The sequence below is a fragment of the Podarcis tiliguerta genome (assembly GCF_965153285.1).
Source record: "Podarcis tiliguerta genome assembly, chromosome: 14".
Taxonomy (NCBI): domain Eukaryota; kingdom Metazoa; phylum Chordata; class Lepidosauria; order Squamata; family Lacertidae; genus Podarcis; species Podarcis tiliguerta.
In genome coordinates this window covers 37,030,370-37,058,175 of record NC_139547.1, presented here as the reverse complement: position 1 = coordinate 37,058,175, position 27,806 = coordinate 37,030,370, and the positions used below count along the sequence as shown (strand labels likewise).

General features: G+C 42.0%; 1 protein-coding gene and 1 long non-coding RNA gene across 11 annotated transcripts in view; one reads left to right on the top strand and one right to left on the bottom strand.

The window, feature by feature from the left end:
• On the top strand, positions 1-26,311 carry LOC310663988. The gene is made up of 6 exons (XR_014504719.1): positions 1-755; positions 5,860-6,134; positions 19,405-19,564; positions 20,284-20,579; positions 24,416-24,635; positions 25,364-26,311. It is a non-coding gene; the product is annotated as an uncharacterized lncRNA (long non-coding RNA).
• The window catches only part of LOC310663962 (ankyrin repeat and fibronectin type-III domain-containing protein 1-like), a 328,708-nt gene continuing 320,572 nt past the window's right edge, over positions 19,671-27,806 (bottom strand). For 9 of the 10 annotated variants that reach the window (XM_083412404.1, XM_083412403.1, XM_083412405.1 and 6 more), the window contains 3 exons: positions 25,273-25,483; positions 22,676-23,331; positions 19,671-20,563 (listed from right to left, as the gene is read on the bottom strand). In XM_083412404.1, the coding sequence (XP_083268530.1) occupies positions 20,276-20,563; positions 22,676-23,331; positions 25,273-25,483 (1,155 nt within the window). In that variant the 3' untranslated portion in view covers positions 19,671-20,275. The remainder of the gene's footprint in view (positions 20,564-22,675; positions 23,332-25,272; positions 25,484-27,806) is intronic. The other variant, XM_083412401.1, reaches the window with a different exon arrangement.

Sequence of the window (27,806 nt, the reverse complement as noted above, 5' to 3'; positions counted from 1 at the left end):
GTATAATTAACAACGTTTTGGAGGAGTAAGAATGGTATCAGGCAAAGCTCTCTGAGACGGATACCTTGTACAGCCAATCAGAATCTGAGAAGAAGCAGAGAGAGCCAATTGGAAGCAGACCTGTCTTAAGTCCCAGCCTTCGTGTGCTGTGGTGATTCTGAGGGGAAATTCCTGAGAGGGGAAATCTGCTCTGGAACCTTCCGTATGAAAAAGCTATTTGCTGCCTTTCTGAGGGAAGTGGTGAGCCCCTCATCTAATTGTGGCTGTGGTGAAGGGAGGGCAGCTTGCAGTGCCTGGAAGCAAGTTAGGCTTGTGTATCCACAGCACTGACCAGAAGAGGAATGACCTCTGAGAAGAGGGGAGAAACGCCATGGCGCACCTGTAGCAGCAAAACCAGAGGGCTTCATCTGCCCCAATAAAACATGCCTCTCCTGTCTCGGTCTCTACAGCCACAACCAGTGCTGTAACTCTCCAACGGTTTGACTTTACTCCCGAAGGGGCACTCTTCCATGGTCTTCTGAAGCAGACGGATGCCAACAGCACAAACCCAGAGGCAAAGAGGAACAGTCCCTTTGGGGAAGATAATTGAAATGGGGCCTACCAGTTTTGCATGGCTGCTTCTATCCAGGGGAGAAGTGTGTGACAGACCAGGAGGGAGAGAACTTGCCAGTCGGGCCTCTGTCTCTGCCAGGGTCCTACACGCGAGTAGGACGATCCTAACACTTCCACTGTTCGGATTCCGTTCTTGGACTGAGGTAAAGTTCTCAAACTGGGACACTACTAGCGGTTTTGCAGAGTTCATAAACCGAATAGTTTGTGAACAGGGCTGTTCTTAAACCGAGGTACCACTGTATATTGCAGCCATGTAATATGTTTCAGTGCTATGGAAAAACCCTTGTTTTGGAGATTGTTTATATGGATAAGCCCTGACTTTGCTCCACACATCTGTGTGGAGATGAATTCAAGTAGCTTAAAAATTCTGTCAGGTTCAGGGTATGTGAGAACATGAGAAGTGCCTGGTGAGCAGAGCTGCTTCTCCTTTTTGCATAGCAAGACGTCCAATTTCAGTCCTTGAACAAAGATTCATACACAAAGCCTCACGACAGATATAGATGGTTACAGTGAAAGCTATAGAATATAGATCCATTGGTGTTTATTAAAATTAATCACTTGATCTCCGGCAGTTTCTGCACTAGCAGCTAGTGGATTATATCATTCTTCTAATGCCCACTACCTCTCAGGTCACTGGCAGGTAATATATTTGAGCATTCATCCTGATTTCTTTGTGGGGAGGTTATACAGCATTGTGTCAATCTCTTGCTGTCCCTCAATTTACAGTGCATTTTCTGATCTGATTTTTTTGAGGTGGGTTTGTTGCACAAGAGGACCACAAATCAATTCTGCTAGGAAGCACTTCTTTGATAGTCAATATTTTGCACAATACATTATTTTTGAGAGGTGGAAGGTTTGGTGCTTTACAGCAGGCGATAGTGGTTTGAACTTACTTACTAGGAAGACAAAGCGTTTAAAGTCTTCCTCCGCAGGCTTATGCTCAAATCATTTTTTAAAGTAACAGGGTGTGTGTGCCATTTTGTAGTAATTATTTTCACATAGTAGCATTATATTCAAATCTAGCTTTGAACATTTGATTGGGTCAGGTGATATAGTAGTTTTAACTCAGAGCTGCCAAATGTTGGTATAAAAGGAGGATGCTGGAATGTACTTTTGCTGATTTGGTGTCTGCTAAAAAGATGTTCAAAGGTGGCAGATCTAAAGCAGCCACTAGCTTATTAGAACAAAGCGTCATGTTGATCTGAAAGCCTGATGTTTCTTCAGAACTCAGCTTCGTTTCAGGGGAATAGAGTAACTCTTGCCGATTGCTGGTTCCAATTTATTCACTACTTGGAGGAGACAATAATCAGGGAAGGAGATAAATAATCTTCAGATGGAACAATTAAATTTAATTGTCTGAAGACTATTTGTCTCCTTCCCTGACTATCGTCTCTGCTGCACGCCTAAATTGAATCCAGCTATCAAGAATATTAAGCTTTGCTTTACTTTGAGACTTGTCTAGCTGCTGAGACCAAAACCCTGGGTTAGGATTAAGTGATCATCGTTGGTCTTAATACAGTTTGAGGTCATTTTGAATCTTTCACCCATGGAATTGCCTGCTTTGCAAAATCTTTTTGAAAAACTCAAGAGGCCCTCCTTGGCTGCTGGGTGCTAGTATGACTCAGTTGAAGTCAGAGATTTTACAAACATATGCCAAATAAAAATCTAGTCCTTGGAAGGCTAGCAACAGAAGCAGACCCAGAGAGTGGATCTGACAAAGCAGATTCTTCCCCAGGTGTTTGGGGTTTGGCCCTGTTCAAATTCAGGTTCTATCACAGAATCCTTAGTTGGGCCTTGGTGACTAGCTAGTACATAACCCCAGTTCCCCAGCTGCAAACTAGAATTAAAATGATCTTGCATAGATGTTTTGAGGATGACTGTGGAAAAAATTGCAAAGTATATCAAATGTTAAATGAGGTAGAAATGAATAGTCATTTTAGGACAAAATAGCAACAACCATAAAGTTATTCACTCAAAACAGTTTATTGATTTAATCTCCACAGAATATTGTGATGACCATTAGTTTAGATAGCTTTAGAATGAGTTCTAGATAAATTAATAAAGGAATTAACCATGTCAGCTAATAATTGAATCTCAGTCTTCACATTTAGATCTCTAGTTGGAACTCTTCTTTAATATCTCTGCAGTTAACAGAAAATAGGAGAACTAGGAGCACTAAATACAAGGCACACATTCAACCCCTAGTCAGCATGAAAAGTGCTATCTAATATTAGTACTAAATACATCAGAAGCACTAGATGCCAGGATGCTAGCTTTTTACACTGGCCTTCTTCACTTATTAAATATTAATAACTGGGAAAAGCACAGCAAAATGGTTGCCAGGGCTGTGCTTCCAAGAGGCTGTAGTGCTTGTGGTGGTGCTAAGGATTGCAGAGTTGAACGCAGTTTCCCACACAACCTGCCCCTTGAGACCCTGAAAATAGGTGTATTGTTTTTAATTACATTTTAACCTGATCTGATATCATGTAATGGGAGACAATAAATGAGTGAATGAATGAGGCCATGATCCAAATCTTAAAAAATATAACATGCAAAGCCATCCACAGACGTTTAGTTTAACCTAGGTTAAAATTGTTGGAGGTGTCTATGCTCCTGAAGCAAAATGGGTATAATTTTAGATCACCAGTACCATTCAATGCTCTAACTAGGAACACTGGATTACACAAGCAGTTCTTGCCCTTTATAGCACAAATACTAGACAATCTATTAAGCCTAATCTTTCAGAGTGAGTAATGGGCTGGATGAGAACCAATAATCTGAAGCTTAATCCAGACAAGACTAGGGCACTATTTATAGCTGGTTCCCTAGATTGGATATTATTATTATTATTATTATTATTATTATTATTATTATTATTTCTACCCTGCTCATCTGGCTGGGTTTCCCTAGCCACTCTGGGCGGCTTCCAACAAAACACTAAAATACAATAACCTATTAAACATTAAAAGCTTCCCTAAACATGGCTGCCTTCAGATGTCTTCTAAAAGTTTGGTAGCTTTTTTCCTCTTTGACATCTGGTGGGAGGTTGTTCCACAGGGCGGGTGCCACTACTGAGAAGGCCCTCTGCCTGGTTCCCTGTAACTTGGCTTCTTGTAGTGAGGGAACTGCCAGAAGGCCCTCGGCGCTGGACCTCAGTGTCTGGGCAGAACGGGATGAATAGGATGTGGCATACTCTGGATGGAGTTATGCTATCTCTGATGGAGAAGGTATGTAGCATGGAGTACTTCTGTATCCATTACTGTTGCTTGAGGCCCATGGCCTTGGTGGTATGGATTGCCCTCCATCAGCCATAACTTGTGGTACAGCTGTGCTAGGACAGCTACTTCTGTTGTCTGCTCTGGTAACCTTAGGATGGAGGACTGCACTGTGTTATAAATTGGGCTGCTTATGAAGATAGGTTGGAAACTGCATCTGGTGCAGAATTCTGTGTCCAGATCGTTGACCAGAGTATGATGGTCTAAACATATACTGTAACCTCAATACTGACATGACTGCACTGGCTAGTTTCCAGGCTCAATTCAAAATGCTGGTTTTGAGCTATAAAGCCTTATGTGGTTCAGGAAGTGGTCCCCTCGGCATACCTAGGTTACCTTGTGCACTTAGCAAAAAGCTGTATCCCCCCCCCCCCCGTCCCTTGCATCCTTGGCAAGGAGTTGTATTGGCACTTCCGAAGGCGGGAGAGCCCGTAGACCAGAAACACAAAAAGGTTGCTCTTCATCTATTTTTGTGCTCTGCCATTGACTGCCTCCGCTGCCATCAGGGTCGGGTCTGCCTCCCACCCACCCCATTGGTCCTTCCTGCCTTCCTCCCCTCGCTGTTTTCCTTCCTAGCCACTCCGAGCCAGAGTGAAGAGGCACAATTTTTGCACTCTCCTTGGCCTATACCCTTGGTAAGGGCCAACCTAGCCAACCCCTAGGTACACCACTGCTCCCCCACTTGTAGAATGCTCTCCCCAAGCAGTCTTACCTGACCCCATCTTTATCCAGTTTTAGGCACCATGTGAATACTTCTCTCTCTACCCAGACCTTTGGCCCTTAGTTAAGGGGTGGCATTGTTGCCTCATTTAGTGGGAAAGTAACCTGCTTTTTTCCATATAGCTGTATTTTTTGGTTTTTATTGTTGTACTTGATCGGTTTTAATGTAAGCTGCTTTGGGTTATTCCATAAGAAGAGTGACTGGCAAACATAATAAATAATAATGAAACTATAATGCTGCACGTGGTTTAGATTGCAACTGAGCAGCCAAAATTTTGACCCCATGGTTCATATATTAAAACCAATGAGATAGAAGAAAACAAAAGTGTTACGGTTCTTCTGATGCACACACCCCATTCATTTCATTACGGGGATCTTTGCACACAGATGTTTCTTCCATAGCAATTGATCTTAGGGCAGGAGAGCTGTATGTGCCTTTGAGAACTCCCACATTTGCACAAAGTGGGTTCTCATACTCTGATTCAGGTTCGTATTTGCAGCCTCCCCTTGCTTCCATTTTTTCCATAGAAACTATACACAACCTGACTTTAGCTCCAGCTTGCCCTATAAACTTAGTGTAGAAAAATTATTTCCAAGGAAGACCCATGACCTGTCAGAACTCTGCTGCTAAAACCAGCTGCCACAAGATACTCTGGAAGAAGTATTCCCTGTGTTATTTCAGTATTGAACAATGTAGTTCTGAAGGAATCTAAACTAGTAAAATTGCTTTTGATCTTGAATTCCCATTTTTCATACATTTTTCTATTCCTTTATTGACCAGTGTTCCTGTATTGCAGCCTTATAAATAAGTTCTCAAAAGTTATTAGCTTGCAGAGAAAAGAAAACACTAGTCTGCTGGGGTTTGTAGGAGAGAGACAACAGCCAATTGGATTTATTTGCTGGACATGGGGGAGGCATCTTTCCTCCTTTGGCAACGTGCGTAGATTCTATGCTGAGTGCAGAAGAGCTTCATCCTTTCTCTTCCTGCCTGATGATTTGTCTGTATGCAATAGTAACGTCACCTGTGGCTGTCAGACTAGTATTTTAATGCAAGACTGTGCTACTGAATATTAACCACATTCCATAAAAGAGCATTTCAAAGTTCAGTGCTGGTTTAATTGACATAACTTATATTGTGCAGCAATGAGGCTGAAATGACCCTAAAAATAAAACAGCAAACAGTCCGTAAAAATATACATACTTAATTTCATAACGATTCTGATCTTATTTTATCTCTCTTTTTCTTCTTAAGGCGGTGGAGGCTCCAGCATTTCAAACAGCTTAAGAGACAGTGTGAATTCCTCATGCAGGTGCTATCAATTAATGCCTTCATTAAACACCAAGATCAAAGCCATCCACAGATGGAGCATGATGGAAAGAGAGGCTGTTGAGCCCCATAATGTCACCCACCAATGCTCACAATTTCAAAAGAATTTGACTGGGAGGACACCAGTTAGTCTTGGAAGATGGAGCATATTAATAATATAGAAGCCAGTAAAGAGAAATAACGTTTGTCCAGCATTTCAGGTCAGTTTTGCATGTTGACTTTCCCCTAGTATCATCAGAGATGTACATATGGTATGGAGGAGTAATAAAATAATAAAAGACCCCTTGAATAGATACTGCAATAATTTTCACAACCCAAGTGCATATCAATAAAATCCCTGCTCATGATATGGCAACCTTGAATGTTGCATAGTATATTGTCGGGGCAGGGGGGGTGGGAAGAGTAGAAAAGCAGCAGACATGCAAGGGTAAAGAGCATTTGCCCATTCTGTTCCTAATAAAGGGGCTGAAGAATTCAGGGGAGATTTGAGATAATTCCAAAACAAAAATGCTTTGAACTCTTTCTACCACTTTATTTTTTAAATCTCCCCACAGATCGGTGAATTGCAGTATTTTTGGCTTGACTTCAGCTATGAAGGGTTAAGATTACCGTATTACCTTTGTAATTACCTTCAGTACTTGGAAAATGAACAGATATCCTTACATGCTGAGGATTCTTCCCTAGTGGATGGGTGTTCTGGGTAGTGGCCAATCGGGTAGAGACATTGTGTTGGTTTGTGAGGGGCTTGAATACTGTATTATTTATTAGCATTACTATTACTACTTCATGTATGCACCACGTTATGGTTAAGGTTTCAAGACGACTTGCATAATAAATACTATGAAAACGTACAATAATAACTAAATAATAACTAAATGAAACACCTCCCTGCCCAGTATACATTTGCTGACATTAAATAACCACAAATGATCCCCATAAAACAAGCAGCTAAAAACCATCCTTTGAGTGAGAGACTGCTATCAGCATTCCAATACTTGGGTGTATGAAACTGCTTTTGCCTGGCACTGAAAAGACTTGGGGTCAGGTGCATAGTAACTTTTTTGCCTGTTGTGTATGTTGCAGATGTCACTTGTCATTTAGCCTTTTATACAGTGCTGGGCAAGAGTCAATACTTGCAGTGCATGCTGGTTGGAATGATGCTGAAAAATGTAGTCACATGTTCATGGAAGCAAAATTTGCTAGGCAAGAAGTTTCAGGAACTTCAAAGGCCACTTTCTCTGAAATGCTACCACTCCATGCACTGGGCCAGCTAGACAGGCAAAGTCAAGGAGTTCTAGTGCTCACCTGATATCTGGTGAGAGAGGAGTTTAGAACTAGTAGGGACTGAGGAATGTTTTGAGGCAAGCCTGGCCTGCAAAAAGGAGACAGGATCCACTGGAACCAAGCAGAACCAGACTCTTGGTGCTTAAAATAACAATAAGGTGGAAAAGCAGCATTTAACTGCTGAGGAAAAAGCAGCTGGGGAACATTTGGTTTGGGATAAATTGTCTCTAAGATATGAGGGTGTAAATGTTTGATTGTCCAGATGGAGGTGGGATAGAGCTAGGCAATGGAAGTACAGGAAACACAATAGCCATTCAGTGAGGCTAAAGTGCTGTAGCAAAAGATGCATATGTCAGAGACATTTGGAAAGAGACATAATGATGTATAGATATTTATGTGCTAATGCTAGAAGCCTCTGAGGCAAGCTGAGCAAGCTGGACTGTTTGGTTTTAAAGGAGAGTATAGTTATAGTGAGCATAACAGAAACCTGGTGGAATGGATGGAAGCAGTGGGGCTTGGCTATCACTGGATACAAACTCTGTACTGTTTATATGTGACAGCCTAGTTCAGTAGGAAATATGCTAAGAAAATGTTTACCTTTCTACTGTTCAGCTGTGACTACATTTTTTCAGATTACTGTCCTGATGAAAACCTCATACTCCAAACCTTTTGATGGCAGCTCAAAGTACAGAATAGCTTGAGATCTTTGAGATCTCAGTTCTTATGGTGACATCCAAACAAATATTGATAATGTAAGTTTTGTGGTCTGAGGTAAATGAAGAAAAAGTATTTTAATGCATTTCCTGAGGGCTTTTTTCTGTCTTTACCTCCCTCTGAAGACCCTTAAGTATTATGCAGAAGTTAGGGAGGGAAAGAGAAGTGGGTATAAAGAGTTCTGGCATAGTATTGAACACAGACAAATTTGCCTCTGTCACTTAGCCAACATCTTCTTGGTGTCATAGCATATATATGTTTGGCTTGCCCTATAATGTATGGCTTGTCTCAAAACTTTTGTCATAATGAGCCACTGGCTTGCATGCAGTTTTACTTATGCTGTCTAGAGCATTCATCCTAGAGTTTATAGGAAAGTTACAGTTATTTTGTACTAGGCAAGTGTTAACCCCCCCCCCCAATTTTCCAGTGTATTTTCCTGTCACTTATAAAGTCCAGTGAAATGGGTTTGTTGTGCAAGAATGCCAAAATCAACTTTAATTGTGGAAACCTGAATTTGCTGGTATGTGATTGAATTCCACTTGAAAATATTACCAGTCTAGAAGCATCCTGTATTGTGATGGCCAAAACTGACTGCACCCCTGGGGCCACCCACTCTTTCACAGGAGCGTCCTCGTTTTCATCTGTGAAATTGATGCTACATTTAAAATCCCATAGGAAGGTGACTTTTGCTACCACAAGCTTCCTCAACAGCAACAGCAAACAGGATTTTTCTTTGTTCCTTGCTGAGATGCAATAACGTGAATATTTAGATTCAAGGGGTTCCGATTCTCCCCAGAACAGGATTTTGTTGTGATAAGGAAGCCATGTAGGAGTAGGCCTATTCTTTTGATCTATTTATACTCAATAGCCTATCGTACTCAGAAGAAGAAAAAAGTCATGTTTCTAGATAGGTTGTCAGTGTGCTTATTTCTGGATGGAATGTCAGATGTATGTTTCCATATTAAAATGGAAATAAAAGGATGCCTTTTAAAATATATAGAAGTATGCTGTTTCAAGCTCTTTTGAACAAACAGTAGGATACAAATGCGATAATTTCACATTTGCCAGAAGCTGTTATCTTGGGATTGTTATAACAACATCTGTCTACAGTTTGAGCCACACACTTCGAGCTATTCACAAGCCAAATGCATTTCCCTGGGGAACTATGAACTCCACTTAACTTTGAAAATAACCATGGTTATTTAAAGAGCCACTGATTCTTATGGTGTTTATTTTCTCACTTGCCACAGCTTCAGGATGACTCTTGAATAAAATAAACAAGTATTAGATGCAATATTTAGGAGCTGTTTTCATTGAAGGTCTGATAGGCAGGAGAAGAGTATATTACCAGTTTAGTGTCCTTGGGGGCATTCCCTTTTGTCAGTGTTATTAGCATTGCAGGTGAAAAAATCTAACAAGGCCTCCTGCTGACAGTGCCTTGCCTCCTTGTCCTGCAAACCTACTTGAAGACATCAGCTAAAACCTACTTTCACTGGTAAGGCACTCAGTCGTGGTTCAGAATACATGTGAGATTAAGATCACCCTAGGCATGGTGCACCAGCACAAGGCGTATATATATTGTTTGTACCTGATGAAATCAAAAGGGAGAGCAGGTTTACAGTTGTTGCTGTTGTTGTTGTTGTTGTTGTTGTTGTTGTTTGAGAACCCATCACTCCTTTGAGTCATATAATATCAAGACATAGTGTGCTGGGCTGGAACATGCAAGATGCAGGATTGCATGCGAGAAAGATCTGAACAAAGCCTAGGCTGAGAATGGCGCAAGGCAGGTCCATTTTGTGGGGGATAAATGCAGCATCAAGCCAGAAAAGGGTAATCAGCACCACAGATGGAGTTTAGGCATTGTCACAAGTAGGACTTGTCAAGGGGGAATTCTAGAGTAATGTATACATTGACAGAAATTAAGAAAAATCAGAATCTCTTGTTGACTGCCTCATTTCCTAATTGCTGAAGTAACTGGCACAATGAATGTCTGTTACCAATTCTCCAACTGGATGATTACACTTTTTGCCATCTCTTGCTATGTAAAAGTTATATTCTCCCTGGCCAGTTTGCTGTTTGATCGGTCTCAGACCAGAGCGAGCAGGATAGTGGATTCATGTTACAGGGAGCATATGTTTATGCAAATCTACTTGTTGAGGAGTCCTGTGGTAGGGAACTGATTTCCTCTTATCTGCAACCTGCACAATTGCTGTGGGTTGGAGAGACTCACAAGAACTGTCATTTAATCACTGCTGTTACCCTCTGCTGAGGAGCTATTGCTGTCACAGACCCAATCCACCCATAATAAATCTTTTGAAAGAAGCCATGCCTTGTGTACTCTGGAAGCAGTTGTTTTTGCCTGTTAGGGAAGACAAGCCACCCTGAGAGTCAGCAATATCTTCTAGTGAGCACCCCTCCCTCTCCCCTAAGCAATTTTTACCTGGCTGTATGCATGTTGGGGCAGGGGGAGCATCAATTGTCCTTTTTTTTGGTGTGTCATCACACTGGATTTTAATAAGAAGGCATTCAAATTATGGCAGGGAGAATCAAAATTGGTTAAAGTGTAGAATTTGGAAACTCCCTGATTGTAATCCTGTCTCTGACACTGACTTGCTTTGCCACTTTAGACAACTCATTTAATGGATTTGTGCTTTAACCTGTCTTCCATCAAGATATAGGAGGAAATAGCTGGATAGTGAGTGCAATAGTAAAATCCAGTGTGGTGACTAAGATGTTGTGTTTGGATACAACTTGATTCAAATTACACCACTCAGCCATGAAGTTTACTGAGTGGCTGTAGGTGCATTACTGTTTCTCAGCAGAACCTACCTCATAGGGTTGTGAGGTGAAAACACCACCACTTTGAGCTCCTTGGATGAAGTGCAGGATGTAAATGTGATGTATAAGCACACTTTGATATGGCAATTGAAATGTATGGAATTATTCTACAAACTCGTAGTTTACTTTTGGAGCATTGTTCCCATAAGGATTGTTCTGGTGAGCATTATGTCCTTTCCATAGCTGTTTGGGCTACAAAACAATTTATAAACTGAAAACTAAAGCTGTAACCCAAATAATGTATAAAGCATTTCTGAGCAAGACCACAAATTCATCAGTTTACCCTAGCTGATTTTCTGGTCAGTGCTCTTTGGTGATGTAGGGACTAAATGCTATTGCTGTGCTGTGCTCTTTGTGCTGCATTAAAGTGTTATTGGATTCACTCAGCAATGCTATTTAAAATAACATTTAAATGCGGATGGCTTCAGGCAACCCTCAAGATGGCAGCATGTGCAGACACTATGGCACCAATCCTGCAGGGAGTTCTGCACAGAGAAACTCCAATGGACCGTTTCAGGACTGGAGCCTAAACTACAAATAAAGAGAGCTTGAGCAATTAAAGGGGATAGGATCAATGTTATTTATATACACACACACACATATACACAAGCTCCAGTTGCGGGCTGAGCTCATTTTTATAAAAACTTTAATCGTGCTTGGAAGAAAGGAGACTTGTCAGTTTCCCTGTATGATTATGATTGGTTTCATTTTCTCATCCTTCTGCTCAAGGCCTACTGGCTGTTTTTTTCTGCTCTGAATTCCAGCACTGCAAAAGAGGATCCAGCTCTCTGTCCATGATCTGTTCCTTGCAGATTTAAATACAACAGACTAACAACCCTATTTCCATGCTTGTGCATGGACAGGCATTATTTTTCTAGGAAAGCAACAACATCCTTCAGAACTTACACTTCAGAATTATCTCAGTGACATCGTTTGAAGACATTCATGAAAACAGCATCATGGCACAAGAAGGAAAGATGGGATCACTCTCAGCAGCACAGCCATGTTTACTACAGACCACAGTTTTGATAATAGTTGCAGCTAACAAAGAGGCTTAGCAGCCAACAAAACATCATGCTATTGGATGTACAAGATCAGCCAATCACAGTCATAGTAACAAAACACCAACAAAGGAGAGGAAAGGAAAAGTTAAGAACTAAAGTGTTGTCACAACCAATACCTTGAAGCACACCTATGACAGCAAAGTCAAATTTCGCATGTCTGATTTCTTTTTTTGCTTTTAAAATGAAAGGGAACATTGTACTTACCACAGATTTCTGCTCATATACAAGTGCAGAGACTTGTCTCTATATCTGGAATAGCACCTACTCCTGGTAGGAAGACAGGTTCAACCTTTGATCTCACTAAGGGAAGGAGTTCCCTGCTCTCCCCCATCAAGAACAAATATGGAGACTTAGGGAAAAAGTATTACCACAACCATGCAAAACCAAACAAAGAGAACTGAAGAGTAAAGAGACAGGGCAACTCTATATGGACATTTGTAGTTTCCCCTTATGTGCTTTTGAATACATCATTGCCAGAAGCTCAATCCTAGGTAGGTAGATCAGCTTCCCTACTTTTAGAAGAATGAGAGTTTATAGTAAGTAATTTCTCACTCTGTCCCTCTCAGGAATACAGAGACATGCCTCTCTATCTGAGATGCAGAAAAACTGTAATCTCCTCTGAGTGGACTTATAGTTTGTTTCCGGCATACTTCATGAAATTAGCACCCTCTGCAGAACATTTTGTCCAAAGTCAGCAGCAGCTGAGGACAAAGACCCTCTTTATAATGTCTGGTAAACATGTGAACCAATGATCAGACTGCAGTTCTGCAAATCACTTCCAAGGGGGATTGCCCCCAAATACTATAGCAGGTGGTGCTCCTCATAAAATGAGAAGTAATTTGAGATGGTATAATTTTTCCCAGTGCCTTCAAAGCTCCAATAATGGCACCAAGCAATCTAGACAAAGTACCAATGACTATTGAATCACTCAGGAAGGACTACTGGAAGGATATGAAAAGATCCTCCTTCCCAATAGCTTTCCAGACTGAATAGATATGTCCTTTTGATAAGTTTTCTCCAGAATGGACCATGATGGGGGGCAAGGTTTAGGCAAAGCTAATTTCTATGAAAAATTTAATTGCCCTTCGACATATAGTCCTATTCATATGAACAATACAGAAATCCTTATTTGTGGACAGTGAGCCCAGGCTCTGAGATTCTTCAAGCAAAAGTGATGGAAAAAACTATCTTAAAAGAATCCCCTCCAGGGGAACACTAGGTGAAAATTTGGAGAGGACTGATCAAATCATGAGTGTGTAGCTGAAGTTCCAAGTAGGATATCCAAGTAGGATTACTTAAGGAAACCTATGTATGTGAGGATGAAAATTCTTAGGACTTCACTCAGGACTAAGACCTGTCTCTTAAAGGTATTGTACTGACTCCTTTCTTTAGAAGTTTGTGAAGAAACTTCAGAACATAATTTGCTTTGCCCTTTTTCCAGGTGAAAGCTCTTCCTGGTAATGCAGTTGAAGACTTTCAAAGTACTGTATCTCAATAGTATTTCTATTGGTGGAATCCCTTGCAAAAGAAAAGAGAGCAGAGGAAATTACTCAAATAATTCATGGCCCTTAATGCCTCTTTCACAATGTCTAGGCTGCTAGTTGGTAACAGATTTGGCTGCAGGTGAAATGCGAGCCCTTGCAACAGAAGGCCTGACTTGCTTGCAACTTCCAGGCTCTGCTTATTGACAGAAGGGCTAATGCTGAACACCAAGGTCTCCAATACCAAAAGAAAGTTCCCCAGGATTACTTTACTGTGTCAGATCCAAACTTGCTAAACTGAGGAAGAAGTGGGATAGAAGTAAATGCATGAGGTTTTTTAGATCAATGCAATGGGAGCATCCCACATTAGGGGGACAGTGATTGTAAATAATGTCTAGCAGATTGTTTTCTGAACTTTGTGAAGAGCTTCATCACTGACATCACTATCAGCTGGAACACCCAAAGGAGTATATTCTATTCAGACTGTAGGGTGTTCTGCTTGCTGAGCCAGTCTTCTGTTAAATTAAGAATTCTCATGTATTTCAATCTGGAGGAAAGGCTATTCTCCCATTCAGTCTATTTTCTATAGTCTGGATGTAACGGTGTTGATTGAATTCCTTCTTGCATGTTTATGCACATCTTTGCCCAGTAATTGTGTGGGCATAGGACTGATCTGTATTTGCAGTTGGTCAGTTGATCGTTCTGGGTTCCAGGCTGCTGGTGCTCATTTGATACTCCAACCATGTTCTCTGGGCCATCTTTGGTTGAGCTCCTCAACCAAAGAGGCTCACATCCATGGTGATAAGAATGTGGTGGATTTCCAAGAGATAATCCCTGAAACTTCCATTCCGAAGCCAGTCAATCCAGGCACCAAGCACTTTTGACATGAGCCTACATTGCAATCTGTTATTGGAATAAGAGAAACATCTTATACCCGAGTCCATCATGAAACTTGGTCTATGCTTTTACACCTGGCAGAATATCATGTTCTCCAGAAGTTGACAATTCCACAGAGTCTGCTTGGTATGAGTGTTGAATGGCTCATGAGTGGATGGAAACATCTGGTTCCTCTGGGTCCAAGACAGCTCAATCATTGTACTAGTTTACAAAACCAAACTAGAATTAGAAACTTGTTGAGTCTGTTTAAATCAAGCAAATCACTTAAACTATAAGAATAACTAAAGTGTTTGGGAAAGGAAAGCTGGTTCTATGGCTTGAATGTCTGTGAGTTGCTTCGTGGCTTTGAGAAGTTGTTGATGTTTACTTTGGCTCCTGGACATAGTTTGTTCACCTTTACTTTTGTATTCTACATAATCTTGCCTCCGAGATAGCAGATTCAATGAAACAACCCATGCGGATTTTGAGGAACTCTTCGACATCCTTCTTCCTGACTTTTGTTGGTGCTTAGGTAACTGATGTGGACTTGAATCACCTGGGAAGAAAGTGCCAGAGACCACCCTCTATCTGTTACGGGGTGGGGGGGGCTGGTGGCAAGAAGATTAATATATTTTCCTTCCCCATAGGATATGGGACTAGTTTATAGGAGCGGATAAAATATTTACTTTGTTAGCATGTTTGAAAATGAAGCTTTTAGATTGCTTGGATTTGTAGAATGGCTTGAAGACCTGAAATGACTTGTTTGGGTGTGAATGTTGTCATCTTAGCCATACAGAGGGATTTTGTATTAGCCTTGTCTCAATTTGAGCAGTTTGAAGGGGAGCCCAAACACCATAGAACCCTCAAAAACGATAGCTGGCCAAACATGTTAGAGTATGTATAAACAATGAACTTTTTAAAGTCTAAAGTTCCTGTGCTCTACTATATTGGAAGCATTGCATTATGTTCCAAGTTACATAGCATCTGTGGAAGAATCCATCAGCACAATAATTATGGGGGAGATCTAACGTTCATCCTAGATGGTTTTGAATGTTTCTGTTCTGCAGCAGTAAGATTTGCCACCCAAAGGTGAACTGCTTTGGCAAATGGAATTAGTCTTAAGGCCCTTGATGAAGGCATAGGATGCAGACACTTTGCAAAAGCTAAGCAGGTCTAGGCCTGGACAGGAGAGACCACCTACAAACCCTTTGCATTCTGCCTTTTGTTCCATGGAGGAAGGGTGGGATACATCCAAAATAAATAACATGTTTGTATCATCAAGGCTGAGGCCCCCAACTTTGAGAAGTATTGCTGTGTACTTGTCACTGAAGTTCTCAAGGGACCCCTTTCTCTCTTTTTTGTAAATAATTTTTATTCATTTTCCAATAAAAAAAATAATATTAATAGCAAAACAGACCAAATCTTACCACATTAAAAAACAAAAAAATACAGCCAATTAAAATAATTTCAAAGGGGAATTCCCATGTTCTGAATTTCAAGAGATAATGTCATTCATTTATTTTCTGCTTTCTTCTTGGTTGTTTCCCAGTTTTTTAATCCTGATATTAACTATCCTCATCTCTCAGTCCACCAATTGCTGATATGTGGCTCTCTGTCTTTGTTTGACGAATCCATATTTCTATAATCACAGAGGAGGTAAATTGTATTCCATGTTGTTCTCAGTCATATTATTTTGAAGCACAGTCCTCTTTTGATAGGCCCTCCTTTCTCTGCCATTTCTTGCTCTGAAAGGCTTTGGGCTTCCATCCAAGATTAAAATTAATGACGCCATGTTGTCTTTGATATCTCTTAATAAGCTGATGTTTCAAACTGTATCATGGGATGTATTTGGCAGGCAGTCAGTTATATAAATATTGTTTCTGGTTTCCCCAAGAAATAACCACGCCAGCTTACCTGGACCCTAGAAAAGCTGGCAGGCACCCAGAATTCACCATCACTCTCCAAACCATATATGAAAATATTCCATGCAAGCAAATGCATCTTTTGCAAAGTACATCCCTTTTGTGGTTCAAATAAAAAGTATCTCCAGCCTCCCTCAGATAAAGGAGACTCCTTTTTCTTTCTGCATCACAACTGCTACTGCCGCCATTTCCCCTCCTTAGCCTGAGCCACTTTCATATCTGATTTTACTCTGCCAATTTTGATTAGGGCTCTCCGCTGAGGACTGTGGTGCCATACAGCCAATTAATTTTACACTTCTTTCATTTCCTTGTATAATTAATTCTTTCTTGGCAAGGTTCACCAAATCATGAAATAGCAAATATAACAAATACAAAAGTACGGCAGCCCCTCACCTCATTAATCAACATGCCAAGATGGGAGACTTTTTGAACTCCGAAACTTACCGTAGTTTTCGCTCCATAACACGCGTTTTTTTCCTCCTAGAAAGTAAGGGGAAATGTCTGTGCGTGTTACGGAGCGAATGCTTCCCTCCTCTGTGGTTTCCAGCGGGAGAAGAGCCGCTGAATGGGGAGGAGAAAGGGACAGAGTGCCTGCTTCTTTAAAGGAGCAAAGTGGGAGGGTTGGCTCCTTTAAAGCAAGCAGGCTCTCTGTCCCTCCGGCAAAGGTTTTCAGCTCGCTAAAAGGGGGGGGGGGAGGAGGGCAAGAAGCAGAGCCTGCTCCACACGTGCTTCTTGTCCCTTGAATGCTTTTCCTTCCCTCCCCACTTAAAACGTGGTTACAAAGCACAGATCCACATGGATCCTCAGGATTTTTGCACTGGGTCACCCCAAATTCACCATCAGATCACATAGCATGTCCATGGCTACAGTTTGCACCAAAAAAATCATGCACCCACTGTTGCCTGGGGCTGCAGTGGTGCAAAAACGTGGTTACAAACATGGATCCACATGGATCCTCAGGATTTTTGCATTGGCCTACCCCAAACTCACCGTCAGATCACATGTCTGTGGCCACAGCATGAACCACAAAAATCATACATCCACTGTTTCGTTTAGAATATTTTTTTTCTTGTTTTCCTCCTCTAAAAACTATATGCGTGTTATGGTTGGGTGCGTGTTATCGAGCGAAAAATACGGTAACCTCCAGTGACTGTAGTTTAGCAGATTTTTCTTTTATCTCTTTCCGTCCAGAACACACCTGTTTTTTGTCCAAATCTTTTTAATTTTTAGAAAACAGGTATCTCCTGCTCATGGGATTGACTCGGGGGGGTTCCTAGTTTGTGCTATGCATCACCCAGCGTCCCAGGCCCCACATCTTGTTGCGTGAGGCAGATAATGGACAATCTGAGGGCAGCAAGTCCCCCCCTACCCTGGGGGGGGGGTCAACAGGGCTAATTACACTCATATTAACCCTGAATTTATTGCACTGCTGGGGGTCCAATCTAATGGGAGACAGCCATTTCCCTTGGCAGGAAACAGGAAGTCAAGGGACCCCTTTCAATCACCTGGTATGGTATGGCTGTCATTGACATCAAAGCTGCTATAAGAGCACCCACTTGTAAATTTCTGAGTAGTTTGCAGAACTACAGACATTTACAAAAAACTAAGGAGAAAAACCTAAAGCAAGTAGCTTGATGAAGCCAGAACATGCTCAGTAGTTACAGAATGTTGAGTGGTAGTTGGAAAAGAAAAATTAGGAAAATGCTCTGCTTCAGTTGCTTACAGCTTATAGTATCACAAAAGATATGGCTGGCTAGCTTTCTAAATGCTATTATTTTAGAAAGATCTGGGAAATGGGCAATATTTGCCTGGACGCTGAGGAAAGAGATCAGGTCCCCTTGGGTTACTGAGCCAAGGATCCTGCCTTCATAGATCCACCTCACCCTCTTTTTCTCAGATGAGTGTACAGGTCATTTTTTATTAAAAAGTGAGTAACAGCTCGCCTAGGGACAGTTACACCTGGTCTCAGATTGGGTACCTCTCTCTTCTTTTTAATGTAAAACAAAAGGTCTTTCAGATTGCAGAGCTGATTTAAGCTGTCAAAGTGCTACAAATGATTATGCCCCCCTCCCCGTGTGCAGCCTTTGTAATCTAATTCAGGGTGTTTTTCAGTGAATGGGAATATGCCACTCTCTAGTAGGACAGGAGAACAATCTTATAAATGGAATTTGCCCTTAATTCTGGAGTAAGATGGAGTCAAAAAATTGTGAGGGCATGGAATGGGAACTTAAGCTTCTAGAAGGGAAGCAGTGCATAGTGTCTGGGGAAGCCCAGCCAGATGGGTGGGGTATAAATAATAAATTATTATTATTATTATTATTATTATTATTATTATATTAAAACCTACAATTGGTCCAACTAGCTAAACACTGTCCACATTGATTGGTAGCAGCTCTCAAAGGTTTCAGGCAGGAGTCTCTCCTAACAGTACCTGAAGATGCTGGTGATTGAACCTGGGACCTTCTGCATGCAAGACAAATGTCTCGGGGGGGGGGGGTGAGAGAAAGAAATACGTTCACACTAGATCTTCATGGAACAGCTGCCGGGCAGACATGATCTGCAGCAGAGAATTGGAGAATGTTAGCATTGTTTAACTCTTAATCAGCTGCTTTCCCTCTGCAGCCTCTTTCCTTCAGTGCAGGAAAGTTTTTTGTGTGGAAAGGGGTGCTCTAAGCTTGCTGTCCAGAGATCAGGACTTGTTTGTACTTTCTCCACCCAGAGTGGCTCACATGAACCTTGGGAGAATCATTTCTTCCTCAGATATTCTCTGCTTCTTTCTCATGGGATTGGACAGAAGAGAATCAGTGCCTCCGCAGATGTCAGCTGGTAGGATTGGACAGAAGGGAAAAGAAGGAAGAGAGGATCTTCTTGACTTTGGCACTAAACTTTGTTACCACCTTTTCTAGAGTGGGGAAGGGTACTGTAGTCAATGCTCAATTGCATGGGCTCTATGCACTGCTGTGAGGGAAGGCAGGAATGATCTTTGTTGAGATATTTTCCTGCTTCTCAACTGCTTGGGTGTGTGGTGTGACTAGTCATGGGATTTAGACCAACTGTGCACATATGGGAATGGTAGCCCATGTCCAGTGCTACTTCTGCTTCTGTGGAGGGGTAACATCTGGCTTACATGATAGGTGTTTCATTTACAATCTTCAACTGCTTGCTGGGAGATGGAAGAAAGAAGCATTGCTTCCCTACACTGTAGGGGAAGGTAGGCAAGTGAATAGCTTCCTGAGAGGAGTTAACTCTAGACCTAATATGCAACAATCCTTTCCTTGTGCTCCTTTCTAGATTCTTGCCTAGGTAGAGGAAAGGGGAAAGCGGAAAGCAAAGCTGCTTAAAAATAAAAGAGAAACTATAGGACTGAAAATAAAGAAAGCAGAGTTCTCAGGAACCTTCTTCCAGACCCACAACACAGCCAGCCTGGGGCAGCAGGGAGTGCCTCTTTCTGGTGAGCTCAAAGGTTGGCTTCATCTTACCCCTAAGAGAAGGTTTCTAGTCCAGATGTAAAGTCTTGTCTGTCTCTCCCAACAGTAGAAAGGGCTTTACAGTCCTGCACAGTTTGAACATATTTTATATATTGTGCTGTGTATATTTAAGGTGGAATTAAGAAAATGAAAATACATTTTTCAAAGAACTATGTGCAATTTCATATTTCTCCAGGTACAATGAGAACACAGATAACAAAACATGAAGTCTTTGTGAGCTCCCTGTGCTCCTCCCACCTCCAGGCCCCAACTCTGGGCCCACTTCAGTCAGAATCCTTCAATGTCACATTCTCTCCCTCCCTTCAACATTCAGAATGAAAAATATAATTAAGTATTGCTTCTTTATCCCCAACCGGCTCTTCTCCTTGCAAAAAGTGTCTTCACAAATTTAATTCCATTACCCCAAAGGCTCCTGTACCCCACCCACAGATCTTAGGAGTCATAACAAAACAAATCTTGACATCTTTGGTTAAAACAACACACACACACACACACACACACACACACACACACACCACAGAGCAACACACTGCCCAGTATGCTCCTATTTTGGCCTGTGGTGTCTGGCACAAAAGTTTCTTTTCAAGAAGGAAGCATTAGTGCTGAGCTTTCTGCTCACTGGAAGTTGGATATTCTTCACTTTTCCTTCCTAATCCAATCCATTCCTCCTCCTCTCATACAGTTGTTGCTGGCCCATACTGAAACAGGAGAGGGGAAGTCTCTTTGATCCGAACATAGAACCTCCCATCAGGCCAAGCCTTTTGGAGCGAGAGGGGCAGGAAGTCATTTGGAAGCCACTGCTCAACTTCATCTGACACGAACACTAGTCCAAAGTGTTCCAACTGGTCTTCACTGTAGCAGAAAGCATCTGCATTTCCCAGGACATCGCGTGAGACCTCGTTCATCTCCTGCACCACCAGCTTCACCACATCTTCTGCCGACATCTTGTTGGTGAGGTGCAGCTGTGCAGAAATAGAGGTAAGTAAGAGCAAGAGGAAGGACAAAGAAAGACGAGGGTATACCCAAATAAGCTGGCTCCCCCTAAAGAATAAAGCCAGATACTTAACTGAGAAATTAATGTGTCTTCCTAAACTTATTCCAGTCCCACAAGAATAAAAACTGAGGGCACTGTACTCTAGCATAATTGAATTTGGTGAGCTATCCTAGATTCAATTTGAGATCTGCATATAGTATTGGTGTCCACAGGCCTTCTGGATAAACAAGAAAAGGACTTTTGGCCATGCCAAAAAGAGCAGAACATTGAAGATGTTCTGCTGATGTGGCATAAAAGTTGCCTGATCACTCTTTTTAGGAGCATACCAGTGAGAAATGAGGATAGAAATAGTGATACCATGAAAGCAGCTTTGGAAGATTGCAGTCCAACCACATCATTTCCCCTTGCTTTCTATAGCAAGGAGTATTGTCTAAATGCAAAGAGCTATACGCCATGGCCATATTCACCATGACACCACCACTCCAGAATAGGTGGTCAGGTTTGGCTTAGGTTTGAGTAAAGCTTAGGCCAGGCTTTTTTTCAGTTGGAACTCACCAGGTGGGCACCATTGCCATTATAAGAGAGCAAGGGAGGCATTCATGATGAGTTTCAGCCCCTCTTTTTCTAGAAAAATAGCACTGGCTTGGGCTACATACCAGTCATGGCTACAACCACCAAGAACGATATAGAGTATATGACTGCCACCCATTTGGGCTCTATATGATAATTCTTTAACAAACATTGTCTCCTGTCTATCTATTCATTTGATCCGACTATCCAAAATGTAGACACTGTGAAGCCAGACTGAAGTTCAGCCCAGTACAATCTATGTATCTACACCCGAATGGAATCTTTACAAAGCTCTTTGCTCCAGTGACTGCAGTGTGATTTATCTTCAGAACAAATGCTGTTAGCTAGAAGGGTAAAGTTTATTGGTCCATAGTTTGAACCAATATGACTCGTAATGTGGATGGAAGGTTAATCCTTAACAAGTCAATGGATGCCTATTGTATTCATATTATTACACCCTGAAGGCTACACTGTAATACCATACCGTGTTCAGATCTACACTGTACATTTCCACCCCATTTACTCCATTTGAAAATTTGGCTATTTATGATTCATGAAGCCCTTAGTTAAGAGCATCATAATAAACCACCATAAAAGTGCAGCATTGCAAGCCACAATCAGCATTGCAAGCTCAACAACTGAACCTGGCTGATGTGGAAATGAACAACTCACTGGACATAATCCCCAATAAATAAGGTAAAGGTAAAGGACCCCTGGACGGTTGTCCACTCAAAGGTGACTATGGGGTGCAGCACTCATCTCGCTTCAGGCTGAGGGAGCAGGCGTTAGTCCACAGAAAGCTTTCTGGGTCACGTGGCCAGCATGACTAAACCGCTTTTGGCGCAATGCAACACCATGACGGAAGCAATGACGGAACACCGTTTACCTTCCTGCCGCAGTGGTACCTATTTATCTACTTGCACTGGTGTGCTTTCGAATTGTTAAGTTGGCAGAACCTGGGACAAAGCAATGGGACCTCACCACCATCACGTGGATTCAAACCGCTGACCCTCAATTGGCAAGCCCAAGAGGCTCAGTGTTTTAGACCACAGCACTACCTGCTAATAAATAAATAAATAAATAAATAAATAAATAAATAAGGTACCGGAGGCAGGAACATTATGTTTCGGGACATGTTAGGTTGTGTCTATAGTGTGGTTTTATAGTGAAAAGGATGTATAATCTAATAAACATAATACATATTCTTTTTGCAAGTGCAAAAGTAAAAGTACAGGGAGCTGCTGTCTGAATGCATCCTCAGATCATATGGAATAATTAACAACAGCATTCCAATTCTCTGTGGCCTACTGACACTACCATTGCCAGTTCTGGGACGCAGCCCCAAAAGAAGCAATAGTGAGAAACCCATTTAATGGAAATTATCAGGAAGGGGAAGGGTCACATAGCCAAATCAAGGAAAAAGGAATACATCTTCTTCCTGCAAGTGTTGCCTCCATTTTCAGTACTGCACTATTGTATTGATGAGCCAAGACCAGGATTTTAATGATACCTTAACGCTTGTTTCTTTGGAGAGCCCTGTTTCATACTGAGGGCACACACGTAAGGCGAAGGAGCCTGTTGACTTGACCCGGTTTGCTACATGTCCTGGATCTGCTGCCTCCTGGAAGGTCCGAGTCCATTCCACTGAGCGTGTCCGAAAGACAGGCTCAGAGCTCCCTGCAGGACAGCCATGCCTGGGGCTGAATTCTGAGCCTGTCCCAAGTCTCACAGGGCTGCAACGGCCTGCAGTTCTGCTTTCAGTTGGTGAACTGTCAACAGAGCCAGGGCAAGACTTTCTGGCCCCATGGCAAAGGGGTTTTGGGAAATCCAGACTGCTGGTGCGGACACAGTAGGCCTGCCTCTTCTCTGTGATGCGCAGCAGCTCTATCTGCCGACTAGGAAGCACAAAGTCACTGTCATAAAGCTCTGGGGGAGGCCGAGGCTCCTCTGGAGGAATAGGGGGTGTCTTTAGCTCATGGTTCTGCAGGACGTCAGGGGCACTGTCCCTCAAAGGGCGTAGATTTCTTCTACTGCAGTACTCAGGCCCTGAAGAGGGGTAAAGAAGGTCAAGCTCTCTGGGGCTTTGGGCTCTGCTGGAGTCATAGTCACTGTCTGTAGCTAAGAATACTTCTGATGAGCCCTCTTCATCTGAGATTCCGTGTGAATCTGAAAGAAAATGATAAAAAGATTACTTCTTTATTGTACTAGTGGACCTGAGGGTCAAACCTGCTTCTACTCCAAGCCTGGGAGTTCTGATTGGCTAGAGCAGGGGTGAGGAACCTCTGGCTCATGGTCAATCTTGCTCTGCCAGGTTGTTTTCCTGGTAACACAAACTGAATGGCAGTTGCGTTACCTGTACAATCCTGGGAACAGGATGTAACCTGTTTAAAGCATTTATGGGCAAGAGCACAACATCATCAGTTTACTTGGAAGTGATCATCTGGCCAATGATCTTTGTAAGTCTCTCCCTAATCTAGTCTCCTTCCTCTTTCTTTTTAAGATTGGAGCAAAAGGGATTCTGACACTCCACTCTTGCCACTCCACATTTGCCCAGTTTCTTTTCACTGCCAATTTTTAACCATTTTTGCCTGGAACATGTTTATCCCACAATCCTAAAACAGATTCTGCACATGCCTTCCTCATTTTTCTAGAAAATATATATGTACAAGGGAGGTGAATAGTTTAGGTGTCGTTACTAACAAGTAGCTGGCAAGAGGTACTAGAGATTATATTAAAGATTACAATGCATCAGATTCTGACAACTCCTAAATTGGTGCTGTCAGGATATCTGGAAGGCCTCATCAAGGTTAATGATAGAAGTTTTCTTATTAAAATGCTTGTGACAAAGATAACTTGGTCTAGATAATGGAAGTTGTGATAGCACCTTCAGCTTTACATGCAGTGGTTAAGGAGGGAAAGACTGCTTTCATATGTAAAGGCCTATAAAGTAGATAAATCCAAGGAAATCAATAGCAAAGAAAAGGATGCATTTATTTATAAAAATATTTCTATACCGCTGTATCATAAAATATACATTACAGCGGTTTACAACAATATAAACAGAAAACCAAATAGTAAAATTATAAATGTTAAAAACAAGTTAAAAGCAGAAAGAAGTTAAAAACAAACATCAATAGACCATTGTGGGGATGTACTATTAATTGCCTGTGTAGGCCTGGTGGAATAGAAAATTTTTCAGCAAGCTTTGAAAAGTTGACACATAAGGTGCCCACTGAATCTCTATTGGCAGGGTGTTCCACAAGACTGGACTGAGGACACTGAAGGCTTGATTTCTTGTGGTTATCAATTGAGCCTCATCAATTCAGGGAACAACCATAGATGCTTCTGCAGATGATCTCAGTGATCGAGCTGGAATATAAAGGTTCAAGCGATCCCCAAAGTGCCCTAGACCCAAGTTGTTCAGTGCTTTGTAAATCAATACAAGAACCTTGAACTTGGCTCGGTAATAGGTGGGTAGCCAGTCCTGCACTTTTAACAATGCTGTCACATGTTCTTGACTAGAAACTCCTCATCAGCAATCTGGCTGCAGCATTCTGCACCAGCTGGAGCAGCCCCACATAGAACACATTATAGTACTCTATCCTTGAAGTTACCAATGCATGGACTGCAGTGGTTACCAGTGCATGGACTATCCCTGTCCAGGAACAGCCATAGTTGGCAAACCAGATGAAGCTGGTAAAAGGAACTCATAGCCACAGGGGACACTTGGGCCTCTAGTGACAAAGATGTATCCAGGAGTACCCCCCAAACTTCTTCTGAGGGAATGCAAACCCATCCAAAACAGGTAACTTGCCAATTTCCCAAATGTGGGAACCACCCACCTAAAGAGCCTTTATTCAGTGAAACAGATTTATCTGTAAAATGGATTTTGAAAAACATCTGGGCCAAGAGAATAAGTGAGAATAAGCTATCTAGGGAGATAAAATGGTAGAATGTCCTTGTCAGAATCCTTCCAGAAGAGGTTGTCCAGACAGTTACTGGGGAGGTTTTAGATAAGATACCTTGTGTTAGAGCAGAGGGCTGGACTAGGAGAGGGGATTGATTAGCAGTTTAAAAAGTCCAGAAAAATGCAAAGGAAACTCTCACCAGAGTTGAGCTTGCGGCTCATTTCAGGAGAAGGGGTAGGTGAGGGAAGGAAGTCCAAATGGGAAGAGGTTGATCGTGTTTTCTCCTTTAGTACAATGCTAGATTCTCCAAGAAACCATGTGAGTGGGATGCCACCAGAAGGCTGCTTGTACCGGGCATGCTGCAATGCATCCATCATCCAGCGCATTTCTCGCCAAATCTCCTCCATTTGCTGTCCAAGAGAAAGACACAGAATCAGCTCCTTTTTTGACACTGAAAAATCGTTCAGGAGGCTGCGCAGCAGGCTAGCCACAAGTTTTGCCATCTTTGTATGAGAAGGAGTTGTACACACACATTGATGGATGCTCTTAGAGATCCTCCATGTGGGGTGGATCTGGTTTCTATATACTTATGTTAATACACATGTAGAGCTTATGCACACTGGGGTGTAGTCACTTGGTGTGGCATGGGTAACTTTTTACAGCCCTGAAACTACCCCACACATTCCTTGAAACTCCTTAAGACTGCTGTGCTGTGCTACCAATCTGGATAAATAGGGTTCATTCATTGAACATGTCTCAAACAGGAGCACTTTCCTAGGATTGCGTCATTTCTCATAACTCCCCCTCTAATCCCCACTCCATACTTATTCCCTGAATTCAGGATTTTGCAGAGAGGTAAATTTACCCAAGGCCATAACAGAAGGTGGCATAAGATCAATTTCTTTTTAAACAGTCATTGAAATTCCCTCACATCTTGGCCCTTTGCATTCAAACTGCCAGGCAGTTAAGATCAATCTCAGGCAGGTAAGCTTCATTTTGGTGGTCCACAGCGTGTCTTTAGATTTGTGGTTGAAGACAGGAGATGGCCCATCCATTGCATGAAATATTCAAATTGATTTTTAATTGTATTTTTATTGCATGCTTTCTTATTTTGTATTTTATTGTGTTACAGTTGGAATTCAATGTAATTCAAATTGTAATACAATATATAAAAAATAAAAGAATAAAAATACAATTAAAAGCACAGTGCGTTACAATTGCTACAACAGGAAGAAAAAGCATTAAGTGGTCTGCCAAGACCTTCAGCAATTTTCAAGTGGTCCATGGGGGAAAGGTTTTGGAGTTCTAGAGGACAAATTTGAATTTGACAAGAGACAAGCTTAACACTTAGATGGGCTTGCTGGCTAGAGCTGCTGCATGCCTTTGAGATCCTTCATTATTGACAATAAATAAATCTTAACGCAGCACAACACAGCTGAAAGCATGCTGGCATCACCAGCCAGATGCTTTGACTAGTAAGAAACAAAAGTGGGAGTTCTGGGGTAGGAGCTATCCTATAAAACGATGTTGGTTACTTACTACTAATGTTCTTTCTGGTGTATGCAGCAGGATCCAGTAAACAGTGAACTAACACTCCCACTGCCCTAGAACAGCCAGGATCATGTTGCTATATATTTTCAGAGTGTGGCTGGGCATCTATATGACAGCAGAACAGGAAAGATCTGCTTCAAGGACCAGCTACCAAGCAGTTAGTGTTAGCCAGGCTGGGTCTGGATGGTATATATGCCTCTGGGTTAATAGGTCATTGTTGCCACATACCCTGAAATGCCAGGTGAAGGAGGTTGAAAAACAAAGGTCTACTGGACCAGAAAGGTACTTGCCAGGATGATGTGGGTTTCTTCCTCAACATCTTGGAAATCAGTGGGGTTCACAGAAAGGCATATAGAAATCCTCTTGTCACTGAAGATTTAGGGTGCCCAACCCCTCTGCTCCTTCATCCAAAGACCTGGAGAACTTGTGGTTGTCCATGGTCTCCTGAACCACTGCTGAACTTGACTTAATACTAACTAGGGAAACTCCATTCTGATGTGCTGGTCATTCTTGTAGAGAAGGCTGGCCTCCACCAAAGTCACCCAGCAGGAAGGATTCCTCCTGCTGCTATACAGACCTGTGTGGCATGTCTCTCCTTGCATGTTCAGGTGCACTTTCCCTGTTATGGTGTGGACTAAGCCATAGGTGAAAGTGAAACTGTCATGCAAATGCCTAAAAGGGTGAATAAGATCACTCACAACTCCAGCTAGTCTATGCTGTGAGGTCACTCATGATCGTTTCACATCCCCTGAACCATCCTTCCCCAGCAGAGGAGACTGGCATTGGATGTCATCACTATGGAGGGAGGATTGTGAAGAGGTGATACCTTTGCATGACTGGATATACTTGTCCTTCCCTTCCCTTTTATTTTAGACAATAGGCAGAAAAAAAAGCAAATTAATAAGGAACCGGGAGCTGGCAAAGTAAGAACAAAAAACCACGAAGGAATAAGAAGCAGGATCTGTAAAAAGCTCTGTCTTAAGGCAAGGCCGGCAAGGTATGGAGCCAGAGACTCAAGAGTTGACTGATACAATCATTTTGGTTCCATGTGACCTTGCCTGTCCCAGAGCAGCGAGAATGTTAATCCCCTGTTTACTGGAAACATTTTGCATGCAATCCCAAGGCAAGAGAGCTATATTCCAGCAATTAGCCATATAAAGAAGATAAACTGTATTGGATTGG